A 26,205-nucleotide genomic window follows, 5' to 3' on the forward strand; every position below is an offset into this window, starting at 1 on the left:
TCTTCTTCTTCTTCTTCTTCTTCTTCTTCTTCTTCTTCTTCTTCTTCTTCTTCTTCTTCTTCTTCTTCTTCTTCTTCCTTTCATGCGAGCCGGCCCGTTAATCCTCCACGGATCCCGGCAGGATCCCACGGAGATGCACCGAGGGAATTTGCATACAAGATCTTCTGGCATCTCCTCCTCCCCCTCCTGCCCCGGCCTGCGCAGTCTGGTCGTCCCGCTGTCCCTCTTGGCCCTCTCGATCGGGCAACGCGCGTCCTTCTCCGCCTCGCGTCGCCATCGCGACTCGCTTGCGCCGCTATTCCCGGCTTCGAATCTTTCGGCTTCACCTCCTTTCTCCTCCCATCGCGCGGGAGGATCGTCCCTCCCCCCCTGGAGCCACGGGGAGTACTTTGTTCGGCGGTCTGTCAGGGTACAGGGCAGAAACCGATCCGCCGTTGGAACAATGGAGTGGACTCGAATTCAAGGTCCACGACGACCTTGGCGAGGTGCTCGCGATGGTCGAGGACCGGGTGCTCGTTAGGGATAGGCTAGAACTTCGGAACGGGAAGTATTGTTTTCCAGGTGAAGGGAGTTTAGCTTTTGCAAAAGTTGGGGGTGGATAGTTTGCGATTTAGGTGATGGATACGAGTGGTCCTCATTAAGTATGGCAGTGTTCAGTGGGAGTAATCGAATCATCATTGATACTGATAGGTATTGACTTTGGAAAATTGTGTTGTTACAAAAGATTAACTGGAGTGACAAACAGGTGACATCTCTTTGTCTATCATCTACGCCTCACCCGAAAATCTTCCTCCACTCTTCTGAAATCTCTCGAGTCGATTGAAAAATACCTAGGTACGGTTCCCGTGTTGTTCGTCTACAAATTGTGTAACAGAATTACGACGATTTCGGTGGACAGAGAGGACCAGTTGTTCCGAAACTAGGGGCAATTTTCCGGAAGCGGCGGCCGCAGCGAACAGAGGCTTGGTCCCCGGGTAATCCCGTAGGAAAACTCATTCGATCCGATAACCCCGAAGAATTTGACGCGGGGGCTGGCCACCCTCTCGCTCCCCTTCCCTGGAGTTAATCCGAGCCATATACGCGAGCGATTACCGTTAATTATATTTTCCTAGCGGGCTCTCACGAGCACGCCTGTGTGTTTGCGTTGTGTGCTCCTGCCACTCGTCCCGCGCGCGGGAGAGCACGTGGCGTTCGCACTCGAGCACCCCCAGGGCCGCCCTTGATCGGAGTCATATCACTGGGGCGCTCGATAAAGGAGATTCCTCATGAAAAATTGACAAATTTTACGTATTAACGCGTTGACTGCCAGACTAATATCCTTGAAAATTTCTACTGTGACTAAGCATTCCTTCCGGACTGTTGGAAACTACATAATCAAACATTTATTTGATACTTAACATTCAGAATTAATTTTGTTTGTCTTTATGTTCAACCCGGTCATCGCGTGCAGTTTCTAGAAAAGCGTGTGACTGGCATTTATACTACGAGTTAGAGGAAAACGTTTGCATTGGAAATTGCATAGGGCGCTGGTAGCACTAACGCCAACTCTGGGCGTTCGCGTGGGTGTGGGTGCGTGTTTTCGCCGACACAGAGGGTAGGAGAGGGTGGTCTGACTCGAACGCCGTGGGAAGGGTGTGGACGAGAGCGGATCGCCCTCCCTCGTCAGCGGCTCCTGTTCCTCCCTTAGCGTTAATACGTCGGGCGAAGGGCAGGATTAAATTGGCACCAATTACCAGCAAAACACCCTCCAACGCACTTTCTCCCTCTCCCTCCCCGTCATCCCCTTCCCTTCGAGGTTCCTCCTGGCCGCCAACGTCACGGCTCCCCCTGTTGACGCCCGCTGTGCGTGGCATCCGCTTTACGACCACCCTCCAGAAAAGAAAGTCCACCCCTAAGTGGCGCAACGATATTACATTATGAAAATATACATCCCCAGCTGATGCGGCTGGTGGAACGATGTAATTATCGAACGTCTCGCGTTTCGGTGTCGCACGGATATCTGTCCACCTCGAGGATACGCTCTAATGGTGATTAGAAGTGGGAAGCTGAAAATCTAATGGGAAATATAGGTAAATGAAAAGAAGGATGGTGGAAGACTCCATTCGTGGAGTCTCCAGTACTCGAATATTAATTTGAATGTTTAGAATTAGAAGACGATTACAGAATTCGAAGCTCTAGATGCGAAACACCTAGCAGTTCTTTTCTAAACCACGTTACTTGCCAGGTGGTAACAGCCTTTAAGAAACGCTCCTAAGATAGTTCACCAGAAAGGTCTCACTATATACCTATATCCTCCATCAGATTCAGGACAAAACATCGCACAATCCACATGGCATGATAAGACCTCGTTACTTTTCCAACACTTCCATTCCTACCCCGCAATTAAATTTCTCGACACCTCCCAATTTCCACTCCCCCAAGAAATTCCGTGTCAAATCCAAACAACACCTCGAGCCAGCTTCTCCACTCGCCATCAGAATCCCAAACCTGATCGAAACGAGCGAGCCTCGCGAATAATATTCCATCGATACCCGAGGCACGCGGCGGCGCGAGTTCTCGCAGTAATTTTCCACGAGCCGAGGAGGATCGCGTGATGTCCTTTGCCTTCGACGCACGCACGCGTCGCGCAAAAGGCGCGGGAGACGTCGACGCGTCGCGCCAAGGGGAACGACGTCGACGGAGACGACGACGGCCACGTCGACAACGTCGGGCGCGTCGTTTGTCCGCACGGATGGGCGGTTCCGAGGCGAGGAATACCGCGTGCGGCAATTGGTCGACGCAGTCGTTACACTTATCGCGTCGCTCAACGTGTGCACCTGAACGAGGGCCGTGCACCTTGAGAAACAAGCGGCTCGTGGGTGTGGGAACGCGCCTCTGGCCGCTCCGCGCCATTTGCACCGCGGTTTTGCGGTTCCATGCCCTCCCCCTCTGCCTAGGGATTTTCCTCTGCGGCGGCTACGCGGTTGCTGAGGCGGGAGGGAAAGAACGCCGCTTGGTATCGGGTAAGCTGGACCTGTGAACATTGCTGGATAGGAAGGCTAATCTTAAGGCCTTGCCAACTCCTGAGCAACGAAATATATCTAGAGTCGCAAAGAGTCAAATCGTCCAATAGATAGGGCGGGTGTGCCAGAGCGTCTTGTATCGCGTTATGAAGTTACACGAACGTAATGTCGTCTGGAGTCCGGCGAAGAAGGAAGAGGAAGGAGCGCGCGACAGTGGGAAAAAGCCGCGGGAACGAGACCGTGAAAGCTGAAGAAGGAGAGGACGATAATTTATTATGCTGTCAGTATGTCGCTCACAATGACCGCCTCCTCGATTTTAGTGACACGACGATTATCGTCGCGGCCGATCTCGGCCGATCATCGTTAGCATGAATAACGTGACAATGGTAATCCCTTTCGTGAAAGTGCTAACGGCCGTATACGTGCCACGACGCCAGATGTCGTCCGGAGAATGTAGAAGAGATCGCCGTGTCGCGAGGGATCCCGAAGAGTAGGAAGAAGAAGAGGAGGAGGTAGCGCGAGGACGTTCACCACGAAATGCGAACGGTGGGGCCTCGACACGTGGCGCGTACACGCTCGTCATCCGATGAAATGCATCTAAAAATATTTGGCGACGCGGCGTGGAGCGCTGCCATCCAAGAAAAATGAGAAAAACGGGGCCTCTCGGTTTTAATTTGGCCATTGGAACGCGACGATTCCTTCTGCTGGAGCCACGATACGCTTGGTTCTCGTGGAAATTTTACTTGGGATAAAGAGGCCTTAGAGAATGGAGTCTCCGGAGAAGATGACGTGATAGTTACTATGTTCCCCACGAGTCGGAAGTAGATATTCTATTACAAAGAGAGTGAGTCTGCAATGCCAAAACATTGGATTCCAAAGAAATCGAAGGCACATGTGCTCTAACCTTGGCGAACGTTGACTCATGTGCTCTCAGTTGTCACCTGAAAACAATCACAAATAGCAGATGAAAGAAAAATAATAGTAGAAACCCTTTCAAATAAAAATTCACTGCTGATACGATACAATGTGTTACCAATACCCTTTCCTTAAGACAATCACTATCACATAAGTGTCGCTATTATTTTAAATCCTCTACCCCCCCCCCCCCCCCTCCCCGTATGAAAAGTAAGGTCTCCACAGCATCGTGGACGTTTCTCAAACGTAGAATCTGTCCCTCACCGATCCCTGGGGGCGGCGAAATATTCTCGAAGCAGTTTCCAAGGGTTGATCGCGACCAAGGGAGGCCGTCGTCGGATGCCAGACGGGGGTGGTTTGGCGAGGGGGTGTGGGCGGCGGGAAGGAAAGTGGCCCCGTTACAAGTTTTACTGCAGTTTTGCGGCTCGGGACTGCGAGCGCGTAACGGCGGGCAATTGAATTTAAATATTCAATTATGCGATGTGTAAATGAAATAGAAGTCTTATGCAAATGGCTACACGCTGAGGGTTGTTGCAAATTTAAAGGGTTAAATATTTATTAGCGGAGGGTTAACCGAGATTTATAGCCGCGCTGCCGGCAGGCTCTTCTGTTGATATTCCCTCACAGACGCGTCCACCGGTGCCTTTGAGAATCGTTTCGCTTCCAGCCTCGTCCTTGATGATCGATCCTATGGTCCTTAATTCGTCCTTGCCACGAACGCGCGCCGAGGATGGACTTAGAAGTCCAGCTTATCGCTAGAACCGATTCTCTTTCACTTAACCCATTAAGTATTATGGTTTCGTGTAGAAGACATTTAGAAAAATGTTGTTACTTGGTGTAAATAAATTAATTAATTTTCCTAATTAAACCATAGATCCAGAAGTCTGTCCCTATAGAAGGGGCCACGATTATAGAAGTTCCTTCGATATTAGTATCCCTACTTCTAAGACACCTAATATCAGAAAATAATTTTTCCTTTTGGATCGAGCATTTTTCTAGTTTTGAAAACACTGTTATTTTGTGTTTCATGGGCTAATGCCCGTGACCAGGATAAACGTCCGAATGTAATTAATCAGCGAGAGGCGATGATGCTCCCTGATGGCCGAGTTGACGCCTTAATTAAAAAGGACACGAAGGTGTTCTTGCATGCAGGTGGAAAGGATCTCGAGAGGCCTGCCTTGTATGAAGTTGAAACAAATCGATCTTCTTGAATTTTCTCTTGAAAAATGGACATACAATATGCCATTGTTTCGATTCTTAATACTATTACGCTACGTACAATAGTTTCCTCCCTAAAATACAAATTGTTTAGGACTCCAAAAAGTCAGACCCCTCGAGGCTGTTATTTCGAGCGGAAATCTCTTGTCTATCGGTTCCGGTGAAAATTACCAGACAACGTATTTTTTTTTTTTGTTTTAACTCAACAAGGCTAACATTTATTTATAATGAAAATACGTTGATTGAGACAATAGTTTAAACAAGTATCATTATCGGTAATATATTATCGCTATGTACTGCTAGTCGTATACAATGTTCGGCTGAGTTTTCCATCGTCGTCGTCGTATCGTCTCTCTTTCTCCCAGTCTCTCTTATCCATCTGTCTCTCACTTAAGCCTAGTAAAAGTTGTAATCGTAAACACACATACATGCACAATGTCCGTCGATACGAGAACTCGTCGCCCATGGCGTATCTATTGTATAATCGTGCGACCCCGGTTAATTGAAACAACGTGTACGTCTCCGTTCGCGTTGGCGAGTCTGCTTCCATTGTGTATACATGCGTTCCCCTAAGTGTCAGTACGCGATTCGTAAATCCATCGAATCCCCTCGAGTAACGTCGGTCACTCGTCAAACGTTAACAAACCGCAGAAACAATACGAAACAAAAACGTAACACTATCCGAAAAAAAAAGAAACGAGACATTCTCAACAAATTTTCTCGCGCCCAGTCGGTTCCAGAGATGAGAAAAATTACTACGCGAATAAAAAGGCTAATGGTTCAGGCTCTATTCATTCGATAAAAATTAAAATTTATACAATTATAGAGTGAAATATTTCATAATGAAACTATAAATAAAAGATTGAAATATCTCACTGTGTACGAATAAAAACTATCACTATTCACAAAGTTCTTACCTATGTAAAATTTTCAAATAACGAATAAAAGATAACGAGATCTTTCTCAATCGTCGCATATTTAATAGAAATAAGAATTTTATTTACAGAGTGAAAATATCTATAGTGAACAAAATAAAATTTAATTGTTCGATCGAATACAATTTCCCCCATCTCTGAATGATTCGAGCGACAGAAAACAATAAATGTAGCTCACACGCGGAACGCAATCGAGCGAGTATTTTCACGGACCAGTTTGACCACGATCGCGAATGGATCACGAGAAGAGATCAAAGATCGAAGGGTGAAACGTTGAAGGGTTGAAAAAAAACCAAACGTCGGTCACCCTTCCCTAAATGCACTCGCATCCTCGCGACAGTGGACAAAATGTTATTTATGCTACCGTCTTCTCCAAAATTTTACTCTCGATAGTTGTTATGAGATGTAACTTGGCATTAAAAATTTATTTCTAAAGCGTCCTTAATAGCAATTGAATGAGAAAGTATTCCTTCTTATTTCTAGGTACCAACTGTTGAGAGTAAAGCTCTAAAGTAGACACTCAGCACCGTTAGAATCGATTACTTTCTCGAAAAGAAAGGTGCATCTATATTTTGAGAAGCTGTTTGACCCATTTTTCGTTTCGAATCGCTCCTCGATTGGCGTTAATTAAGTACACAGTCTGGGCGCACGTGAGCGCCTGCTCTGCACCTCTATGGCACTATGTATTCACGTTAGTCTCCTCCAGAGACGAGCAAAACTCTTATCTACATATAAATCTCGAATAAAACGAATAAAAAATAAATAACCCTTTATTCGTTACTCATTGAGCAAAACCTAGAATTTGACTTGTGGAATGAAATATTTCATGGCACTGAACAAAAAAGTATTTTAGTCGCGAATAAGTCGCTGTACGTTTCATTTTATTCGTCCTACACTAATCGAATAAAATTTTGCTCGTCTCTGGTCTACTCTCCTACGTGTTGCTCGAGAAGACGCTCCGCGATGCGTCCAGTCGAGCCATTTTAAGCGTAATTGAAACTAAAGTTGGGCAAAATCCTGACCCAGAAATTTCGTCGAATAAAAGTTAAAAATTGAATTACAAAACCGAGTAATTTGTCGACGAATGAAAACTTAATTGTTCGTTCGAATAAACGTCACAAATAAAACATTATACGTCTGTTTTATTCGTTATCTGTCATGCTGAATAGAATTTTGCCCATCTCTGATTGAAACCGAATTCTCGGACGGTCGAGCGAGCGTCCCTTAAGTACACTTGCTCGAAAACTCGATAGAACAGAAACCAACTTACAAAAAAAAAAAAAAAAAAGAAAAAAGAAAGAAAAATTATAGTGAAACAAGAAGAACGTCACTCGCTCTCCACAGGAACGGTAATACGCTTCCGTGAACGCATCACGCGAATCTTCGAGCGATTCCGCGCGATATTGGAAGACGTAAAATAAGAGTTCAATCACCACAAATGCGAATGCACGCCACTACTCGAAAGCATGCACGCCAAACCTTTCGAATAGCAGCGTCCAATTTTCAGTGGTCAAATAAATCGATACAAATATACAAATTCGCGCGAAACGATTAAAGATATATATATAAAAAGAAAAGGAAGAAAAAATTAGAAATTGAGCGTGGTGGTTCGCGCACGTCTCTGAATATCGACGTACAATCAAACGCAATGGAGAACGTCTCACGTTCTCCAGGTATCCTGCAACGCTTCCGGTTCCCTTGTTCCGTTAGCCCTCTGTTCGGACACTCCACCTCTTGAGGGGCCCAATGGTGGGGGGGGGGGGGGCAAGCAAGTCGAGAGACCTTCCGCGCAGGTCTCTCGACCCTAGGTTCGGCACTCGTAACTAGGGTTCCGACCGACCGGTGCCGAAGCTCACCTTCCGACCTCCGTACACACCCTTGTTGCTTTCGTTTCCATTTTTTTTTCCCGTTCGTTCAATTTCTCTGATTGCGATCTGGCCGCCGTTATCGCCGCGGCGTATCTCACGGAACGGAGATCTCCTCCTGGTGCCCTGCGCCCTTCACCCTGTTTCCGTGTTACGTACCTGTCATGTGGGGGCCAACATTTGTTCCCCGTGGACCCTGTGTCGTATACATACTAACCCCTCTCTCTTTTGCTCTCAGGTAAATGTCTCCCGCACGGTCCACGCGAGGCGTGTTGGTGAACCGTGCGTGTACCTCGTGGAACACCGACTCGAACGCTCGCGTAAAAGTCTCGTGTACTGCTATGATTCATGACGACTTTGTCTCGTGTATGCGTGTATAGTTTCCTCCGAGTATGTGGATTCATCCGTATGTAGATATGTCCCACGTATGCGTGTGTGTAAATTGATGCGTGTATGTGTGGGTGTATAGGAAATGCTAATTCCAGGGTCAAGGAGCTCGCCTGAAAGGCTCGGGCAACAGCGGGGCACCAGCTGGGGGGCTCCGTTCTTCTGTTCCTGGCGCATGGTTGCGCAGGTTTCATCGTTTCAGCTGAACACAAGGGTTATTTAGTACGGGGATTGGGGGTGGACCTCGCGCGCCCTGCCGGCCAGGACTTGTACCTCACACAACTCCCTAGTTACGAGTACCGAGACCTAGTGTGGCGATGATTGGTTCCGATCGCGTACGACTCGTGGGCGTCTCGCTGCGTTATCGCGCGTCTTGGGGTTGGCCTCCGTGTTGCCTTCGTGTCGGAAAAGCCTGATCGAATCTCGTTCATACGGATCGAGTCACCCTGTTCAGGATACTGTACATGGATCCTCGGTTCGCGTGGAATCTCGTAAGCGAAACGGAATTTCGTTGTCAGGTATGGCTAAAAGTATGGTTCCCTTGAGTATAAATCTCGAGATCGTGGATCCAGGGAGTATTCTGAGCAAGGTGAGATATGTTCGATCCGCGTTAGTCTACAACCTGTCCCTTCGTGTCCTTTTCATCAGCGCTCTCGGGTTAACCACTAGTCGAAGCTACTAATAAGTTAGAAACTATACGTCTATCTTCGCTACGGTTTTCGATTCACTCTCACGTTTTCTCGCTGACCTCATATATATATATATCTCTCTTTCTTTCTCTCATGCACGCACGCGATTCTTAAATTAATTCGAACCGTTCCGTTTAAAAATAGACACAAAATTCATCTTGTCACGCTTATAAGCCTTAATCCTATTACGTATATCCTGATCACGGTTAATATTTCGTTTAGCAATTAATCGTATCGTCTCCATCGAGAACGGTCTGTTTCGGAACCAGAAGACAGACGATCGCGTAAAAATGTCACAAACACGCCAAACCGCGTTAATGTCGACAACAAAAAATAGCGCGATTCGATCCCCCGGTCTGCTAAAGAAGGTCTCGACCATTTGGACACCTGAAGAAGAGGAAACGGATCCAGAGAACCCCACCGATAACCTCGAACCCTCCGTGAGAACTGGTCGAGCCAACTGAAGGATAGTCGAGCAACGAAAGCGTCCGAGGAGACGTCGAATCGCGCGAACCGAATCTCTCGAGACCTCGTTGAATCGCTCAAACGCTCGAAATTGACGCGCGTGTTTCGCCTAACTACGTGTCCATTCGTGAATGTCCCTCATGAAAATCGCTAGCAAAATTGAGAGCTCTTTTGGATTAGCCTCCATGATGGATGACTGTCTTGGTACTCAAACTTGGAAGAATCCCTTGTTTAGGATGATATGCTTAGACTGTTCTAGAGGCTACAGACGTAAATAATTGCTCAAAAGAAACGTTACAAACAAATAGAGCTCGAAAAGTTCGATAAGAACCCTGAGGTAAAGACTTAGAAGGAACGAGGCTATCACTCGAGCCTATAGCCTGGTCAGTTGATGCCGTTTGAAAGAAAACTATAGGCAAGGACGTTAATCGAGCCCAGGGACCTCGTTTAACTTGTCGAGCTACACGTCAGTCTGAACGATAATTGTGAACCACTTGGAGTTGTACGGCCAAAACGACTGTACAACCATCGTCGCGATATAACACTAAGATTTCTTACGTCTGCAGCCCCTAATTCTTTCAATAGCGAATTTTAGGAGTGAAAGCCTCGAATGGACACCCAGCATGAAGACGTTGTGGCCCACCTTGTCGCCCTTCCGCAAGAGCCGCGCCCTTCTAATGCCCGCTTTGCTCGCGAATCCGCGCGCTGTTCGCCGCACCGCGAGAGACCTTGGAGGAAACAGAAGGAGAATGGGGAGGGCGCGCGCATTGGTGCACCACGTGGCGAACCACGTGTCCCGTCCCGACGTCTCCACGACGCTCAACCGAAGGAAGAACCGAGCAACGTCGGCGCCGGGACGCGGAATCGATTGCACAGCTATGACAGCTCGTTTCGAAGACACCCGACTTTCCAAACTGAAGACACCTTCAATACTCGAATTTAGATTCTTCTCTGCTGCGAACCTCGAGGTGGACACTGTCGATGCTTCCAAAATTGACAAGCTGATTCTTCCAGAACTGATCCAAAATGTATCGTGATATCGCAGATGCATGTGTGCTTGGACTACCCATTGATAGAACGTGTATCAATTAGCCAATCTACCAATATGAAGCGTATCTATTATCTCGGAACATGTTTCGTGTCAACGCATTCAAGCTTGGACCTCTACGCGACCAAATCGAACAAACTTTACGCGTGTGATTATGTATCGAGGATCTACGGTTCCAGCTTGAGAGAGAAGCGAAGTAACAGAGAGGAGGCAAAGACAACACAGAAATAAAAATCGTGAATGGAACTCAAAAGCCAGCCAAGTGCCAAACAATGTAACGCCCCGGACACTCGTGTGCAACGTACATGGAAATTCCGACAAGTAGCGCCAGTCCAACAATTCGCGGTCTACATCGACAATCTGAACCCCCTGACCCCTGGAGTGACACGTCCCCGAGAAATCGTCGCGAACAGAGCTCCGAGGATCGAGCAGGCCCACCTAGGTACAGCTTTGAGTTCGCGCGTCGTAGATGGCGCTGCGTTCGAGCCTCGCGACAGCAGCGCTCCGGAAGTCTCCATCGACTTGGAGAACGGAAGATCAGAAGACACAGCAAACGATTCCGATCGCGCAAAGGGAAAACGTCTCTCGAGAAGCTTGAAAAAAAAAAAAGATAGGAGGATCCAGACGTCGACGACACGCCAGCCAACGCGGGCGAAATACTCGAAAGGATCGAACGACGTGGACGATGCAACAGAAGTTAGAAGACAGAAGAAGGTGTGAGAGGGAGATAAGAAGAGAAAAAGGTCTGGCGGTATCGGCACGGAAGTCGCGTCTATTACGAGCACGGATAAACGGCCGAGCTGATGCTGTGGTAGGCGGCGAGGGCGGCGTGCGCGTGCGCTGGGGGCGCGGATGCGGCTGCGTGCGGCGAGGTGGCCATCGCGGATGCCGCCGCGGCTGCCATCATCATCTGTTGGTGCGTACGCTTTAGGGAGTTGGGAGTTGTGGCGGCGCTACTTGGGGTAATAGCAGTAGTAGTGGTGGTGTTCGACTGCGGCGCAGGGTGGTGGTTTTGGCTTTGGTTTTGGCTCAGTTGCAAGGGGGTGGTAGTGGCGGTACTGCCGATACCGGCGTGATTATTATTATTATTGTTATTATTCTGGCTCTGGTGGTGATGGTGGTGGTGATGGTGATGGTGGTGGTGGGGGGTGATCGCGTCGTGCGGATAGTAAGACGTTGACGATGGTGAGGTACTCACGACGTCCGGCGTGCTGGCTCCGTCCGTGTGGCTGGTGCTGTCCGCGGTGCTTCTCGGTCCGCCACCGTCCAGACCGTTACCGATCTCGGGGGGTTTCGAGCTCTCCCTGTCGTCGATCACCAGGTCGATCGGCATTTTGCCCTTCAGGCAGCTGATGTACCGGTGGCAGAAGTTGTCGCACAGCTCGTGAACCTGCGAACCAAAAAACACATAGGTCAATTTCACTATAAGACACTTTAAAATATAATCGAGAACGTTAAAATATATAGACTTTTTTAACTTGATCATTTCATATTTTGCCTTATTTTGTCGTAGAGTCTCCTACATATATACGGGATTAACCCAATTTCACTCCAACTTCACCAAGATACAAGGAACACCCCGATCCTGACTATTCCCTTAACGCGTGCACCCTGGACCCACTTCAATATCGTCATCCCACCCGAAGGACCCGCGATCGTTCCCTGTAAAGCGTTCACCCGGTATTTTCACCTCGAGCCGAGGGTACCGAAAAGATCCGGCCGATACGGACGCTGGTATCGATACACAAAGATGGAGGAGAGGCCGTCGAGGAGTTCGTTGCATCTCGAGGCCGTGGAAGCGGGTCCGCAAGCGCGAGACGAGCCTCGCCGCGTCCACGGGGCGGGAGGGAGACAGAGATAGGAGGTCTGACCGGTGTCCAGTCGACCAGAATGTTATGTATGCAAATGAGGTCTGACAGGCCTATAGGATACCCGGTCCTCCGCCGTCCTCCTCACCGGGTTCTCTTTCTCCTCCCGCTCTCCCCTGACCCAATCCTCGTCGGTCGAGCCGACTCGCCGCTGCCCGGCTTGGCCAGGCTTGATTCGGTTTAGAAAAAATGTATTATATAAGCAAAAGCAAATAAAAACGCTTATCTTGTTATATGTAAATCGACGCGAAAGAGGGGTACGGAGGGCAGGGAGGAGGAGGACCTCGAGGCGCATTACGAGGCGGCGTGTCTTCCCTCGTTGCGAGACCGCGTACGCGGGTTTCTTCCCTGTTCTCTCGTCGGGGCTTCCCCGGTCTCCCTGCCTCTCCTCCGTCCACCTAGCGTGGATACTTACGGCCGTCTTCTTATTAGGCATTTATATGTAATAGAGAAGACGGCCATCTTTGCCGTAGGCGGCACCGTCCAATGGTGGAAGGCCAACACCGACCCGTAGACAATGCACGCGTTTATCATGCGTTAAGCGTATGCGAGAGGAAGGCTCGTTGATCGAACGCGAGCCCGATGCACAGGACCGATCCTCTGTCGAGACGATCGCCGCCGAGTCGACGTTCCACCGGCAACGTGCATACGATATTTCACGATACCCTCCCTTCCAGCCACGTTCGCCATCTCAACTCGAGACGCTTCTCACCGGAGCTGTCGCGAATGGTCCCTCCTTGGATGCTTCGGGGGCCACCGGTTTGGGATCGATGCCGCTGGTCCGGGATTCCCGAGCTGAATCTGCGACTGATCTGGCTGGGCCAGTTGTTCGGGTCTTTGGGAAATGGTCGAACGTGGATGGCGTTAGAGAAGCTGGAGATTGGGAGGAGACGTGGACTGTCGACGGTGAAGCACGAGTCTGAGAGTTGCTGGTGGGAGTGTCGATGATTGCAGTGGGTGGATGTTTTCTAGTATTATCCAAGATACTGGATGTCTGTCACCAGTAGTGAAAAGATGGAAATAGGAGAGTATTGCTATGAGATAGGTCCAATTAATTGTTTAACATTTAAAAAATAGGATCCCTTTCCAAGATTCTACATTGCCTAATCACGCCTAACCACACGATATTTCACGATAGCCCCTTTCCAGGTCTCTCCAGGCTCGCCTCATGGGAAAATCACGTTCCACAAGCAACTGACAAAGACCTGATATCGGGTCAGCTTCGGTTCTCATGCCAGCCCGGCCAGGGTTCGCCAGAATTTTCTCCGAAGTACCAATGCGGTAACACAATGCCTCCACGAGATGACTAGACTCTCTTTAACGCGGGGACCAAAGGGCGGCAAGAGGGGGCGGAGGGCCCCGAAGGACAGCAGCTATAATGCCGGACTGGTTAGAATTTGATCCGCCGGGAGTCGAGTCGAACCGGCCGACAATGCTCACCGAAGAAAAGAAACGAGGCCCCGGTTCATTCCTTCTCTCTTCTTCTCTCCTCCGCGGCTGGATCGCCGAAAGGACCACGCAGAACGTTCACCTACATATACCGACATCAGGACGCTTTGCGCGCGGGAACACGGATATCGAGCCATTTTTTAGCGCGCCGTTTCGTTGGCGGGAAACGAAAATCAGAACTGGAATGAACAGCCAATCGAGTCAGGCTTGAAAAATAATTGCTCGCTATTGTTCAAGTCTATACTTTCTCTTGGACTAGAAACTGATCTCCTTTTCCTCATTTCCGTGAACCTCTATCAAAGCTGTTTATCGACATCGATCTTCCCTTTTCAGGGCCCACGTAGAACACGATACGAGCAAGTTTTTGCGAACTATCGCGGCCCTTTGACTCGCGTCACCCTACACCGCAGACGATCATCTCGACCTGCTTGACACAGGATCCAAGAGTCTTTGGCGATACCGAGTACACGACTCCTGGGTGGAGTCTTCACGAGCAAAAGGTCCTCGTGGATCTCCATCCAGAGCTTCCTCGGGTGCATCGCGAGTCTAGGACACGCGATACAGACTTGTAAGTGCCCCTATCCTCCTCAGCAAAGGGCAGCGGTGTTACGGTCGCTCGGTAATAGAACGCCGCGCGAAAACGTTCTCCAAAAAGGAGAGGTGTGGTCCAGGCAGAAAGGTGGACGAATTCGATGACGAACGACGCTCATGGTCCTCGTGACGTATCGTATCCTATCGCTGGTCGCACGGTTGACACAGTATACGTTGGTCCTAGAGTCAAGGATACGCTAGGTGGAACACAGCGCACTTCGTTGGTATCTAATTCAGCCGGGACCACCGTCTCGGATTTTCTGATACGGGGAATGCTCTGTCGAGTCAACGGGGCGAGGGGAAAGCGTTGCGGGGGCACGGAAAATATCGAGTGTCTCAAAGGATCGCCGTTTCCAGCGACGTGGCGTTCGTTGATCTCCTTCTAGCCGAGGTAGCCTTTCTCGGGGCACGGTCCACGGCCCACTGCTGATCTGTGTGGGTTTGTCAGTGGGGACATCGTGCTGGCACCTATGTAAGTGGTCTTGCTTAATTACTTGAAAATTTGCACGACGAGCTGCAGTTTCTGCCAAAGATGTAATGGGTTCGCGAATATGAGCGACTTTTGTTCACTCCACTAGAGACTCCACTTGTCCTAATTGTACATTCGGTGCTGTTTATGAGCCGTTCATTGCGATTCATTTTCCAAGGAGGTAAAGTCTGCAAGGGTCCCCTGAGTTATAATCTTCGTCCAAGATGATGAATGAATGAGAAGCACTGGTCCAGCGTGGGAGAAAGCCCCGCTATCGTTGGAATTATCCGCGCGAGTATTTAATTTCCACAAGTAGACGAACGTAAATTTTCTCGAACGGTCCCGAAATAAAAGGACCAAGGATATTCGTCGCGATGGGATATCGCTTTCATTACGTCCCCGCGAACGCTTCTCGTGTTCCCGTGGGGTACATGCGACACCAGAGGCAACGCCATTACCGGAAGGTGGGCTCCGTCTGTGTACAAGCGCCAGAAGAAACTCAAATGGCCGCGCGACACCGGCGACGTTGTCGCTTGTAACTCGAGATTATTCCCATTTTATAGCCGATTTAACAAGCTCCACGGACGGGGGTGTCGGTTTGTACTCGCGCGGAGAAGAGAAATTGTCGACCGGATTTCACCGGGTGCCCCGTTCAGGACTATCCTCGCGGACACGTTCGTTCCTGCGTGCTGTTATTTGACTATAACAACCTCTTACGTTTAACAACATACGGGTATACCGTTTTCAAACGACAATTTTTATGCTAGGCTCTGGTAACAATCTTTCCTCGTGTATGTGTCTGTAGTCAAAGTAACCCATTAATTCTTATTTACCTCAGCTCAAGATTAAAAAGGAAGGGTTACTCCGCTTTCACGTGACAATTTCTACACAAGCAACAAAATTATCTCCGCTTAGTCTTTACGTAATCCAAGTAATCCAAGTAACGTAAGTGACCTGTTGATCCCTACTGACCTCAACTTTCAAGTAACCACCCTCATACTCGATTAACGGAATCCTCCTTCATTTGCATTTGGATAACGTAAACAACCCATCGATTCTCCCTAACCTCAGCTCAAGATCAAAATCGCTGTCTACCCATCTCCCAAGTGAATCGGCCGTCCCGATGTTGTCACTCGAAAGCGGTCCCGTCAGGACCTCCGTTTCGAACAATATAAACGGGGAAGCTCGCGGAGGAACGGCCGCGGGGCCACGCTGGAAACGAGTTCTCGAATTCAAAGACTTCTTAAACGGCCCCCGTTGTCCCGGTCTTCCTTTCCCCGCCGCCTTTCTCCTCCCCCTCGATCGAGGGGAGGTTCCGCACAAGGCGACATTATACCACCGCCAGAGGTCCCCTTTCATTCCAAGGCCCCGAAATTACTCGAGAATTTACGTAAACGAAGGAACGAGCGAGCAAGTGTCTCTCCTCTCCCTGCGGCCTCTGCCCCCTCCCTCTCGCGTTGCTGCTTCCTCCCTCTGTTGACGGGCTCTCGGAAAGGCAAGCGGCGAAGAATGGAACGGATCCGGGGTACGTACGAACCGAGGAGAGGAAAAAAAGGAGCGCGGAGCGAACCCCATTTACGGCACAATGGGCTCCTTTGAAGCCGAAGGTAATGAAGGTTTCGGGGTGTCTGTCTCGGTTCCTCTCCCGTGGCCCGATTCACAACCTGACCACCCCTTACGGCACGCACAGGATACCCATATACCGGGTGTGTACGTACAAACGACTCGTCGTTTCCTTCCCTCTCCAGCTGGCGGTGACGTCTCGCCTCGGGCGAACCGAGACGCTTCTCGCTGTCACGAATGCTGCTGGCTCTTCCAGGACTACCGGTTTGGGGATCGATGACGGACTAGGGTTCGAAGTTTCATCTACCACTGGTCTAACCGAGGTAGCCGTTGAGTGCTCTACGAGTTTAATACTTCAAAATGTCCGACGAGATGGGGATGGTGTGCTCAGTGACGAATCTATGTTGCGGAGCTTACAGGATTTGTGTAGAAGATTCCAATGTAGCGGAATCTCTTTCTGAAGAGTGTTGAAATAGAAGTGATCCCAGTCTGAAGATTCCAAGGTGGTCAATTTTAATTCTTCCTAGCCCCAAGGTAGTCAATTTCTATTCTGAATATTTCAAAGTAGTCAATATCATCTCTGAAAAAACTTGCAATGGATCCCCACTCTGAATAACCAAATTAGCACCACGCCAAGCCCCGATTCCAAATGGTTGCAAGTAGAAACAGTGTCGACGAACCTCCCAGAGCTTTCACCGTACCGGTCAATGTCTTCTTCCCCTACCCCTGAGCCTTTCAAAAATGGCTAACGAAGGGCCCCACTGGACCGTCAACCCTATCCGGATGTCCTGCCTCTCAAGACGTATGCAAAAACGAGCACCGCCAAACGACGGGGAGGAAGCACGCGGATGTCCCTAGCCAGCTAGGTATAACTTAGAACCAGTTCTCCCGGGGTCCTGGAGGGGGAGGGTTTGTCCGCGTGTTGCGCCGGTATGAATCCCGTTGGTATGCACTGTGCGCCATAATACCCCATAAGAAATTTACCGCTCTCTAACCGGTGATGGCGTGTACACGTTGCCACGAGTGCAACTCGAAGGGAGCGAGAGCGAGAACGAGAGGAAGGGACGACGAGAGACAAAGACGCCAAGGTACGCCGCAACTCAGAAAAGACCGACGTGGAACGAGAAACGGACAGAGTAGCGGCGAGAAGAGAGGGGAGGGGCTGAAGACGGCAGAAGGTAAACGAAAAGGGAGAAAGAGACGAAAGGGCCTTCCTTCCGCGCACCGGGCCCCTGCAAAACGTAATTATGCTAATACGCGATTGGCTCGAAAATGTTAAATGCACGAAGCTCAGCACCGCGGGCTACCATGTCTCTCCCCCCATTGGTCCATCTCTGTCCCTCTTCATCTGTCCCTTCACCTACTCCGTTTCACTCTGCCACCGATCCTCGCGCTCGCTTCATCCCTCGCCGCTCCGAGCGCAGATATTTATGGAATCTTCTTCATCGCGCGTTCGCTGCATTCCGCTTTGCTCGCTCGCGTCTTGTCTCGTCTCGGCTCGGCTCCGTCTCCGGGGGCCCCAGAGACCGGGGAACGTTTCAATCTTCATTACCGTCGATGCCAGCGCGGCTCACGCCGTGCCAAATTGCGGCCAGGTTTTGTCGCGGCCGTTCGAGAGAGCCTTCGATATCGCGGCGACGATCTCGCCGAAATAAATCGACCAACCGCGGAATCGTGCGCCCGAAACGATCCTGAAGGCTCGATTAGCTGTGGAGGCGAGTCGGCTCCTGCGGAAATTCTTCTTGGCAGGATGAAGTCACTGATTACAATTTTGTGCGGACTAGAGTTTTATTACGTCTGTTTTAAGGGTTGCAGATCGGAAGGTTGTAAGGTTCCCAAATCTGAAGATTGCAAGAGAGTGATTGTTAATATTTGTACCGATAGAGTAAATCCCAAAAGTGTCCTGAATAAAAGATTCTACTCGTATAATAACACTCAATGAATATAATGCGTGACTACCCTCGCAAGTTCCCATAACTTTTCATTAGATCCCCGATTGATCACGACATGCAATTACCCTCTGCTTCGCGTTTAATCTCTATAAGGGCTATTATAACGACAATTATCCAATGTAATGTCGCGTCTGCGTTGATCGAGTAATATCTGCTCCACTTCGAATACGCCCAGCTGATTCTTTCATTATGTCGCCGTATCTAATTTACATCTATGTTCGGCATACATCAGTGTCACCTGACAAGGATCGGGGCACGAAAGTCAGCCGCGTTAACTCGCTACCTTGTGATTACTCTAATATCTGCCCGTGCCGGAGCGAGTCCGACGTCGATAATCGGCTTCCGTTTACCTATTTTCTTCCGCCTGTATTATTCATGCACTGCAACTTAATGGTGGTTTCTTGTCGTTTATGCGATCGTATCGTTGCGGTATGTTATCGTCAGAGATCATGTCAGTTTTCAAGGTGTCATTTTTCGCTCGAATACACTGTGACGTTTTCGTCGTATAAGAATCCAAGACTGTTGGGGCCATTATATGGCTCCATAAAAAAATTTGGAGTGCCTAAAATAGGGAAAAGGAGATTAAAAAATTCAATATTGATTCGAAAAGAGATGCAACAAAGAACAGACTCAGTTTTGCATAAATACGTAATTATAACTGCCCCATTACCTTGAGGATTCAACCCTGAGGACACCAAGGCTGCCACGAGCGCGACCTGTCCTCGTTGTAACTATAAACTCCGCGGTTGCAACGGTTCGACAGTCAAATTGAAAGGTCTCTCCACGCGTGGGAAGTAACGACAAACGGTTAAGGACACCTCCACTACTCGATAAATATCGGTTCCCAAATGGTCGGCGCACGCAGCTCAGCCGAACTCGCGTAAGTCTTCGAAATATTGTAATCAGGGGGGTCAAACGAGGAAAATTGGTATAAAATTGCAGGATCTCCTCCTCGATCCAGGCGGGCCCCATCGAAGAAGGGGGGGCAGAAACGAGGGGGCAAAGGGTCTCCCCGAGCCAATGGCTGCCGCCGCGTCAGCTGCCATTTCGATGGAAATGCGATGGATGTCCGCTATTTCGTATGATAAAATATCGTCGCAAAAACCAGGCCCGCCCCGGTATTCTGCGGCGGTGCAAAGAGCCCTCTCGAAAACTCTCCATGCCCGCCACTTTACTGGTCGAACGGTTATCAATCGTTAGCCCAACGGGAAAAACGGCCCCACGAAACCACCGGGCCCTCGCTTCTAATGCAATATTTATCCGTCGTGCTACTGAAATACCCGCGAGAACGGGCATGGAATACAAATAGAACCGGTGGTCTTCAATTAATCCCGACCACTGTTCGCCGTGTCGTCGATTAAACCGCGAAACGGAACGGGAATTGGAGGAGCTCGCGTTCGGGGGGCACATCTGTGCTGTCTGGTGCGTTTTCAGAGGCCTGATCGTGCAGAAATGGAGGAATGCGTTGAAATGTGTGGTGAAAAGTGTTGGTAAGCATTGGGAACCTGAAGGGTCAGGAATCACATTAAAAGATAATCCTCATCTTTTGCTCCTTTATTGATTACAGCAAGAATATTGGTTTTCCCTTGACCATTCTAAGAGAAATCCAGGTCTACGAGAAATCTACATGACCCATAAAGCGTCTCCTCGAGAAAAAGTGGAGGATAAATCAGGATTCCTCAAGATTGCAACTTTCGTGTTCACTAGGGTGACGTTTTAGATTGCCATTGTATAGCGAGGAAAAAGAGGGAAAAATGGGGATCCCAGGCCGACAGAGAAATGGCCGATCCTATGCCAGCAACTTCGAGGCAACGTGTCCGTCCGCCTCGCCGGCCATTGGACAGCTAAATGACGCCACTTACGCTAGAACTCGACCGGAGTCGGCAGCCAAGGTATACCATAGACGACGACAACGGCGACGGGTGGTGCCGAGCTTTCACTACAATTACGGAAAATTGCGCTCCGCTCGTAACAGTTGTTTTTCAAGCGTTACGGACGGCTTATCTACCGCGACGACGGTAATCCCCAACAATTGGAGCGAACGCAAGAATATGCTAGCCGCTGACACTCGCTGCTCTAGAGGGAAACGCTGAAAGACGACGATCAAAGGCGGTAATGGATCGTACGGGTTCTGCGTTTATAGACGATACTGCTCGACACTTCTGTCTGCTTTGCGATTTGTTAAGCAGGCCTTCGGATCAAACCATTCTCTGTGATCGAAGCAACAGAGAACAAATATAAGGTGAACGAAATTTGGAGCAGGAGATTGACTGCTTTTGAATATTTGAAAGGTGAACTGACGAAAGCACCATTTTTACTTTTACTTTGAAAGATCATTTCTGAATTAAAAATGAGCAGAATTTTCTTGTAAAAAACTTTGGTTTGCGAACCATTCGGTTTGAAGGTTATTAATTAACTCCCTATTGAATAACCTGTCTGAAACTCAATAAGGAAAAAAGACCTTTCAAAAGTTTCCCGAAGAACTTTTATGGGATTTGCGCATATTTTCTTGTAAGGTGATCGAGCAGCACCGCGGGGCCAACCACTTATTAATTAGTTTCAGTATTAATAACCAAGGGATAACTTCGTTTTAGAATTCCTGGGAAGTGGAATAGAGTTCATATATCTAATAGGAGGTTAAGGAGGTTAATTAATCCTGGGATAAAACCAAAAATGTAACGACCGTGATCTCTTGGTCAGAAATCTTATTTAACTTGAACAATAATAATTGATGAATCGATACTTCTCGAGAGTTTCCAGCAATTTTTCAATCACAAAACCAATCATCGATACGAACACTCGAGTATTCGTAATGAAACGAATTCTTTTTGCAGACTAACAAAATAAGACCTATCATGTACCTCACCCTGATTTATTTCATTTTATTTTTAAACCTACACCTATTCGGCGCGAATTTTTCAATTAACTGGTTATTTTTTTATCCAGACAGAGTTTCGGTCACACGGGGAGACCGGTTAAGAGGGATTCAACTGTAGCTCGATGATTCAGGCGCGATCCACGCCGGAATCGTGAAAGTTACTCACCTTTTCGAGCTCGAGGAGGTGAAACCGGAGGACTTGGATCGCCTGGACCATCTGAAACGAGAAAAAGAAATCCAATGAAATTCGTTCGGCAGGAGAGACACAAACGGGGAACGAGGGATGGAGGGAGGTGAAGGTAGGAGGAACACGAGGCGAGCAGCGATGTTGCATCGTCGGCAAGGACAACGACGATATCCCCCTTCGACGAGGATTCGACGCTGCGCGTATCGCTTCTCGCCTCCATTTGTTTCTTCGGAGAGCTGCTCGATTCACTCCGCGAGGATTAACGGGAATTAATTATTATTGCATCTGCGTCCCGCTAATTGCGTCCGAGCAGCGATCGATGCGTCGGTTCCACGACCCAGAGGCTGTCTCCGGATGGAATTCTACTATCTGATTTTTAGGGAAGGCTTCACTGTTCATTGAAAGGGTGGAAAACATTTGATTTATTTGTAACTTGAGAAGAGCCACTTTTCACTTTTGACTGCAGCTGGGGCTACCAACTCACAGCTGAAGCTTTGACATAAATGAAACTAGAGGCTATGCCAGTGTTTCCCAATCTTTTTTGTGCCATGCCCCACCTAAGCTTTTCTAAAATACTTTGGCCCCCCACCTCCTAATATACAGTCAGTCCCATAAGTATTCGTACCCTCTATATCTTTTATCTATATATTTAAATCTTGAGCAAACAGTAAATAAATTTTCAAATTGCCCCCCTTAACAATCGAATTGCCGAATTTACTTCCGAGTCACCCAGTATCCCAGCATTTTTCTAAACGAGAGCCTCTCGAGCACGCATACTCAGGAGCCAGAGCCCATCGGCATAATTTTCCGATACCCAGTAACGTTTAAATCCCCCGCAATCAATACCCTCCCCACCATTCGGGTCCCAGCGGGGCCCCGAAGCGGCGATTCAATTAGCCAAAGCGGCAATCTTAATTGTTAATTAACATTATATTTATGCAATTATGGTCCATTATGATTCCGCGCGGCCGATAACGAAGCGACCGCGATGAGTGCTCCACGAGATAGCGACTCTCCACGAAACTCAGTCTCTCCGTAGGGCCCCCGCCTCTTGGGGCCCGTCTCCCCCCCCCCCCTCCGTTTTCTCTACACTGTGCTCCTTTCTGGTAACCGCGAACACGCCACGCACGAAACGGCCCCGAGGGTCGAGCTGGCCACCGATGAGATGTGCGACTGACACGTTGGGTATCGCCATCGAGCGAATGCATTTCGATGCGCTGCGGTGCGATACCGAGGATTTGCAGTCGGTCTCTAATGGAAGGGGGTGGTCTGACCTCCAGGAGGGGGCGTCGAACCTTAGAAGAACTCGATGATGAGGAGGTTTCCAATCTTTAATGCGAGGGACTCATTGTGAAGAAGTTTGGTGGCGAAGTAAACTTGAGGACATCTTTAACAACTCTAGGAACCACTGCAACGGTGGCTCGATAATGCAGCTTCCGCGGCCGAAGCAACGCGATGATGCACCCAAAGTAATCGTTGACTAAAACACCTCTCATCTCCCAACAAAGACATGAAATCGTCAAACGCTAGGCTGAGCATGCATAGCAGTCAGACATCCCCCGTCCAGCCTCGAAGTGGAGGACTCAGCATCAGAATTCTTGCGGAGTTATTAACGCAACGACGAGAGGAGCTCTCATACCCAGCTATAAACTCCAAGGAGTTACTCGACGAAGAAGAAACCTCCATAGTGGCTATGAGAATAACCCAGTATCGGAATAACCGCGACAGAGCCCTCAAAGAGGACGTCAACTCCACGCCAGCATCAAACGATTTCAACACACTCTTCGGAAAACAAAGAAGGATATAATTAGCATAGCCAAGTGCCTCCGAAGCGAAACCACCGGGGGTGTCGTCGTAACTCTGGACAAAAGTGACCTGCTGGACAATAAAATGCTCGCGATTGGACCCTGGTGGGATAACGAAGTGAAAAGTCCTCGAGTGCACAGCTCTGCACAGAGTGCAATGAGGTTATTGAATCAGGTCCTAGGCAACGATTTTGTTGTTCTTCTTTTGTTTTCCTATGAACTGCTGATGTTTGTATGTATACGTGACTACATAATCTATTCTCTCATTTGTTATTCATGTATATCAATAAGCATTTTTTACAAATACGAAACGACTGAACAGAAAACACTCTATATCTCGTAAACAAGGTCGACTTGGACATGTGTTTTTAGGGATTTTTTTCATTCTTTCAGGCACTGGATCAAACTTTGGAAAGTTCCTGGGCGATGTCGAACCGCACCGGGTTAGGCATAATTCTGTAGCCTAACCTCGTACAAAAATCGTCACCTGAAAGGTGTAACCATGCTTTCCATGGTTACCATAATTATTCGATGCGTCTTCCGCGACGGAGTACTCGTTCCCCGGTGTGGCAGCGGCGCTCAAGAGGCGTCGCGGAGCGGAATCGGGTCTTCGACACTTCACGGCCCCGGCGTCGTCGTCGACGGGCGAAAGAAGGGCGGCGATGTCGAGGGAACAAGGTAAAAAAAGGCGGGCGCAGGCACGCCGCTGGGAAGCGAGAAGAAAGAGAAAAAGAGAAGATGGTATCGGGGCCAGTAACGAACACACAACACGCAGCCCCCGAGTGCTCGTTGACGAGATGGTGCGAGAGTCGATTCGCCACGACGTGTTTCTCCGCTCTCTCCTTCGCCGTGCCTCCGCGCACAATGTGTCCTCTATATCCCCGGGCGGTTTTGTTGCTCGACCAGCGCCGCTGCTGCTCCGTTTCTCTCTGGACCCGTTCCGTTATCTACTCCTCTGCCTACTCGATCCTCTCGCGTTTCCCTCTTCGTTTCGCTGCCCGCGGGACGCTTCGCTAATCGAATGCAATCGCGGACGCGACACGTTCGAAACTCTCGCACTTCTCCAACCGATCGTCCACTTTGGGTGTACAAATCGCGAGGGAATTCTTTTCGTTTGTTCTTTACCTAAGATTCTTAATCGTGTGTCTACATCTCGCCGAATCGCAATATCCTGATACAAATTTGGAGATTACACGATCCTGCCACCCTAAAATGATAGCACCTCAAGAATTTATAATCAATCAGTAACAAATTTCAAAGCCTTCAATTATAATCGAACGAGTAATTATGATTGAGTACCACGTTCCAGAGCTAATCTGTTATCTACTCTGGTCACTCCATTCCTCGACAAGATCGAGCATTTTTAGGCGTCGAAATTCGCCGACGCGATCTTCGACCTCTGAGTACAATATCTCCTCTATATACCGTCACTGTTTTTCTTTTTTCCTTTCATGCTTGCAACGTTCTCGTGCTCCAACGCGCAATGCCCTCTCGGTAGCGATGGGACCAATCCAATGACACGGTAATCAATAATTAGAATTGGAATTTGTGAATATAATAATAGAGAACTTTTTTAAGAATTCATCGCATTTCCCAACGTTTTGTTTTATAGAGTTCATTGATTCGTGTAACGAACGGCTCCATTCTGGGTCAGTTTCCTGTCATACCAAAGGCAAGCGCCAATTGCAAACATATAATAACTAACAGAAACATGTTAACCTAGAAACTACAGTAAAGAGAAGATGCACGAGTACCGATTTGGGGCATGAACTTGTCGATGGTATCGAGCCACGTCTCAGTCCCATCGCTATGTGGTATGGGCCGCGAGGTTTTGCGCGATCGCTCATCACGTGATATTAATTAGGCTTGCCGGCGGGCACCCTCCGTGGAGGAAGAGAAAAACTGCGAAACGCGCGAAGAAACGGGGAGATGGTGTTATTTATAAGCTCCACTGGCAGGGACGACGCAGTCGGAAGCGACGCCCGACGACGCGGGCCCGCCCCGATCGCGAAACCGTTCTCTAGTCCTCTTTCCACCGGTCTCCCGTCGTCTTGCTTCCACCAACGTCCTTTCTGCTCGAGCACCGTGAACCCGATGCACTCGCGTATTCGATGCATGCTCGAGATACGAGATGCGCGCGTATGCGCGTAAATGAGCGCCGTGTCGGGGCCCCGGCGATTCACGGACACTGATTTCACCCGTTTTTGTCGACGTTCCCGTCCCCCTTCTGTCTTCGTCGCCGTTCTCTTCATCGAGGACTTCCCAGTTGCGTGTCTTCGGAAAATTTCAAGGAACGTCCGCGACGCAGGCCTCCCAACTGGCTAACGCCAATTGTATGGAGATGATGCTTTTCTAATCGTGTTTGTTAACGCTCCACGTTTCCGCGGGTCCGCGTTTGGAAACCCTCAACGCTGATTTAAAGGAGAAATTGTTGCACAAGCTCCTTGTTAAGTAAATTCTAGGGAAAGTTCAGTACAAAATGCCGAAATGTAAAAAAGCAGGAACTGTTGGTTTAGATCCATATTCGAAACCTTCGAACTACTATAAATTCGAATTTGAATATACCTTCCCCCCCATATCTTAAACAACAAAAAATATATATAGCCTAATTCGTTCCACTCGTTAAAAAAAATCAAGTTACATTTCAATTATTTCGCCCAACGTTCAGAAAAATTGAAACTCTCGAACTGGTATTGCGTTACGCTGCAAATTACCAGCGCGAGACGCGTCAATCTAATTAAAACCCATTCTGAGAGCCACCACGGCCAACAAATTACATATCGCGACAACGACGCTCGTTAATCTGCGCCAATGAAGCCCGTCAACTTCCAGCCTCACCGACAAAGTGCATCAAAGTGTGGATTTGTTCGGTTACATTAAGCGACTTTTGCTCGTAGCGAGACGAGACGTGTTCGTATC

General features: G+C 48.8%; 1 protein-coding gene across 5 annotated transcripts in view; it reads right to left on the reverse strand.

Annotated features, from left to right (window-relative positions):
* The window catches only part of LOC128893446 (homeobox protein homothorax), a 442,757-nt gene that overhangs the window by 367,946 nt on the left and 48,606 nt on the right, over positions 1-26,205 (reverse strand). For all 5 annotated transcript variants that reach the window (XM_054154380.1, XM_054154379.1, XM_054154378.1 and 2 more), the window contains exons 5-6: positions 21,461-21,511; positions 11,723-11,914 (exon numbers count right to left, since the gene is read on the reverse strand). In XM_054154380.1, the coding sequence (XP_054010355.1) occupies positions 11,723-11,914; positions 21,461-21,511 (243 nt within the window). The remainder of the gene's footprint in view (positions 1-11,722; positions 11,915-21,460; positions 21,512-26,205) is intronic.

Source organism: Hylaeus anthracinus, unplaced genomic scaffold (genome assembly GCF_026225885.1).
Source record: "Hylaeus anthracinus isolate JK02 unplaced genomic scaffold, UHH_iyHylAnth1.0_haploid 3, whole genome shotgun sequence".
NCBI classification, from domain to species: domain Eukaryota; kingdom Metazoa; phylum Arthropoda; class Insecta; order Hymenoptera; family Colletidae; genus Hylaeus; species Hylaeus anthracinus.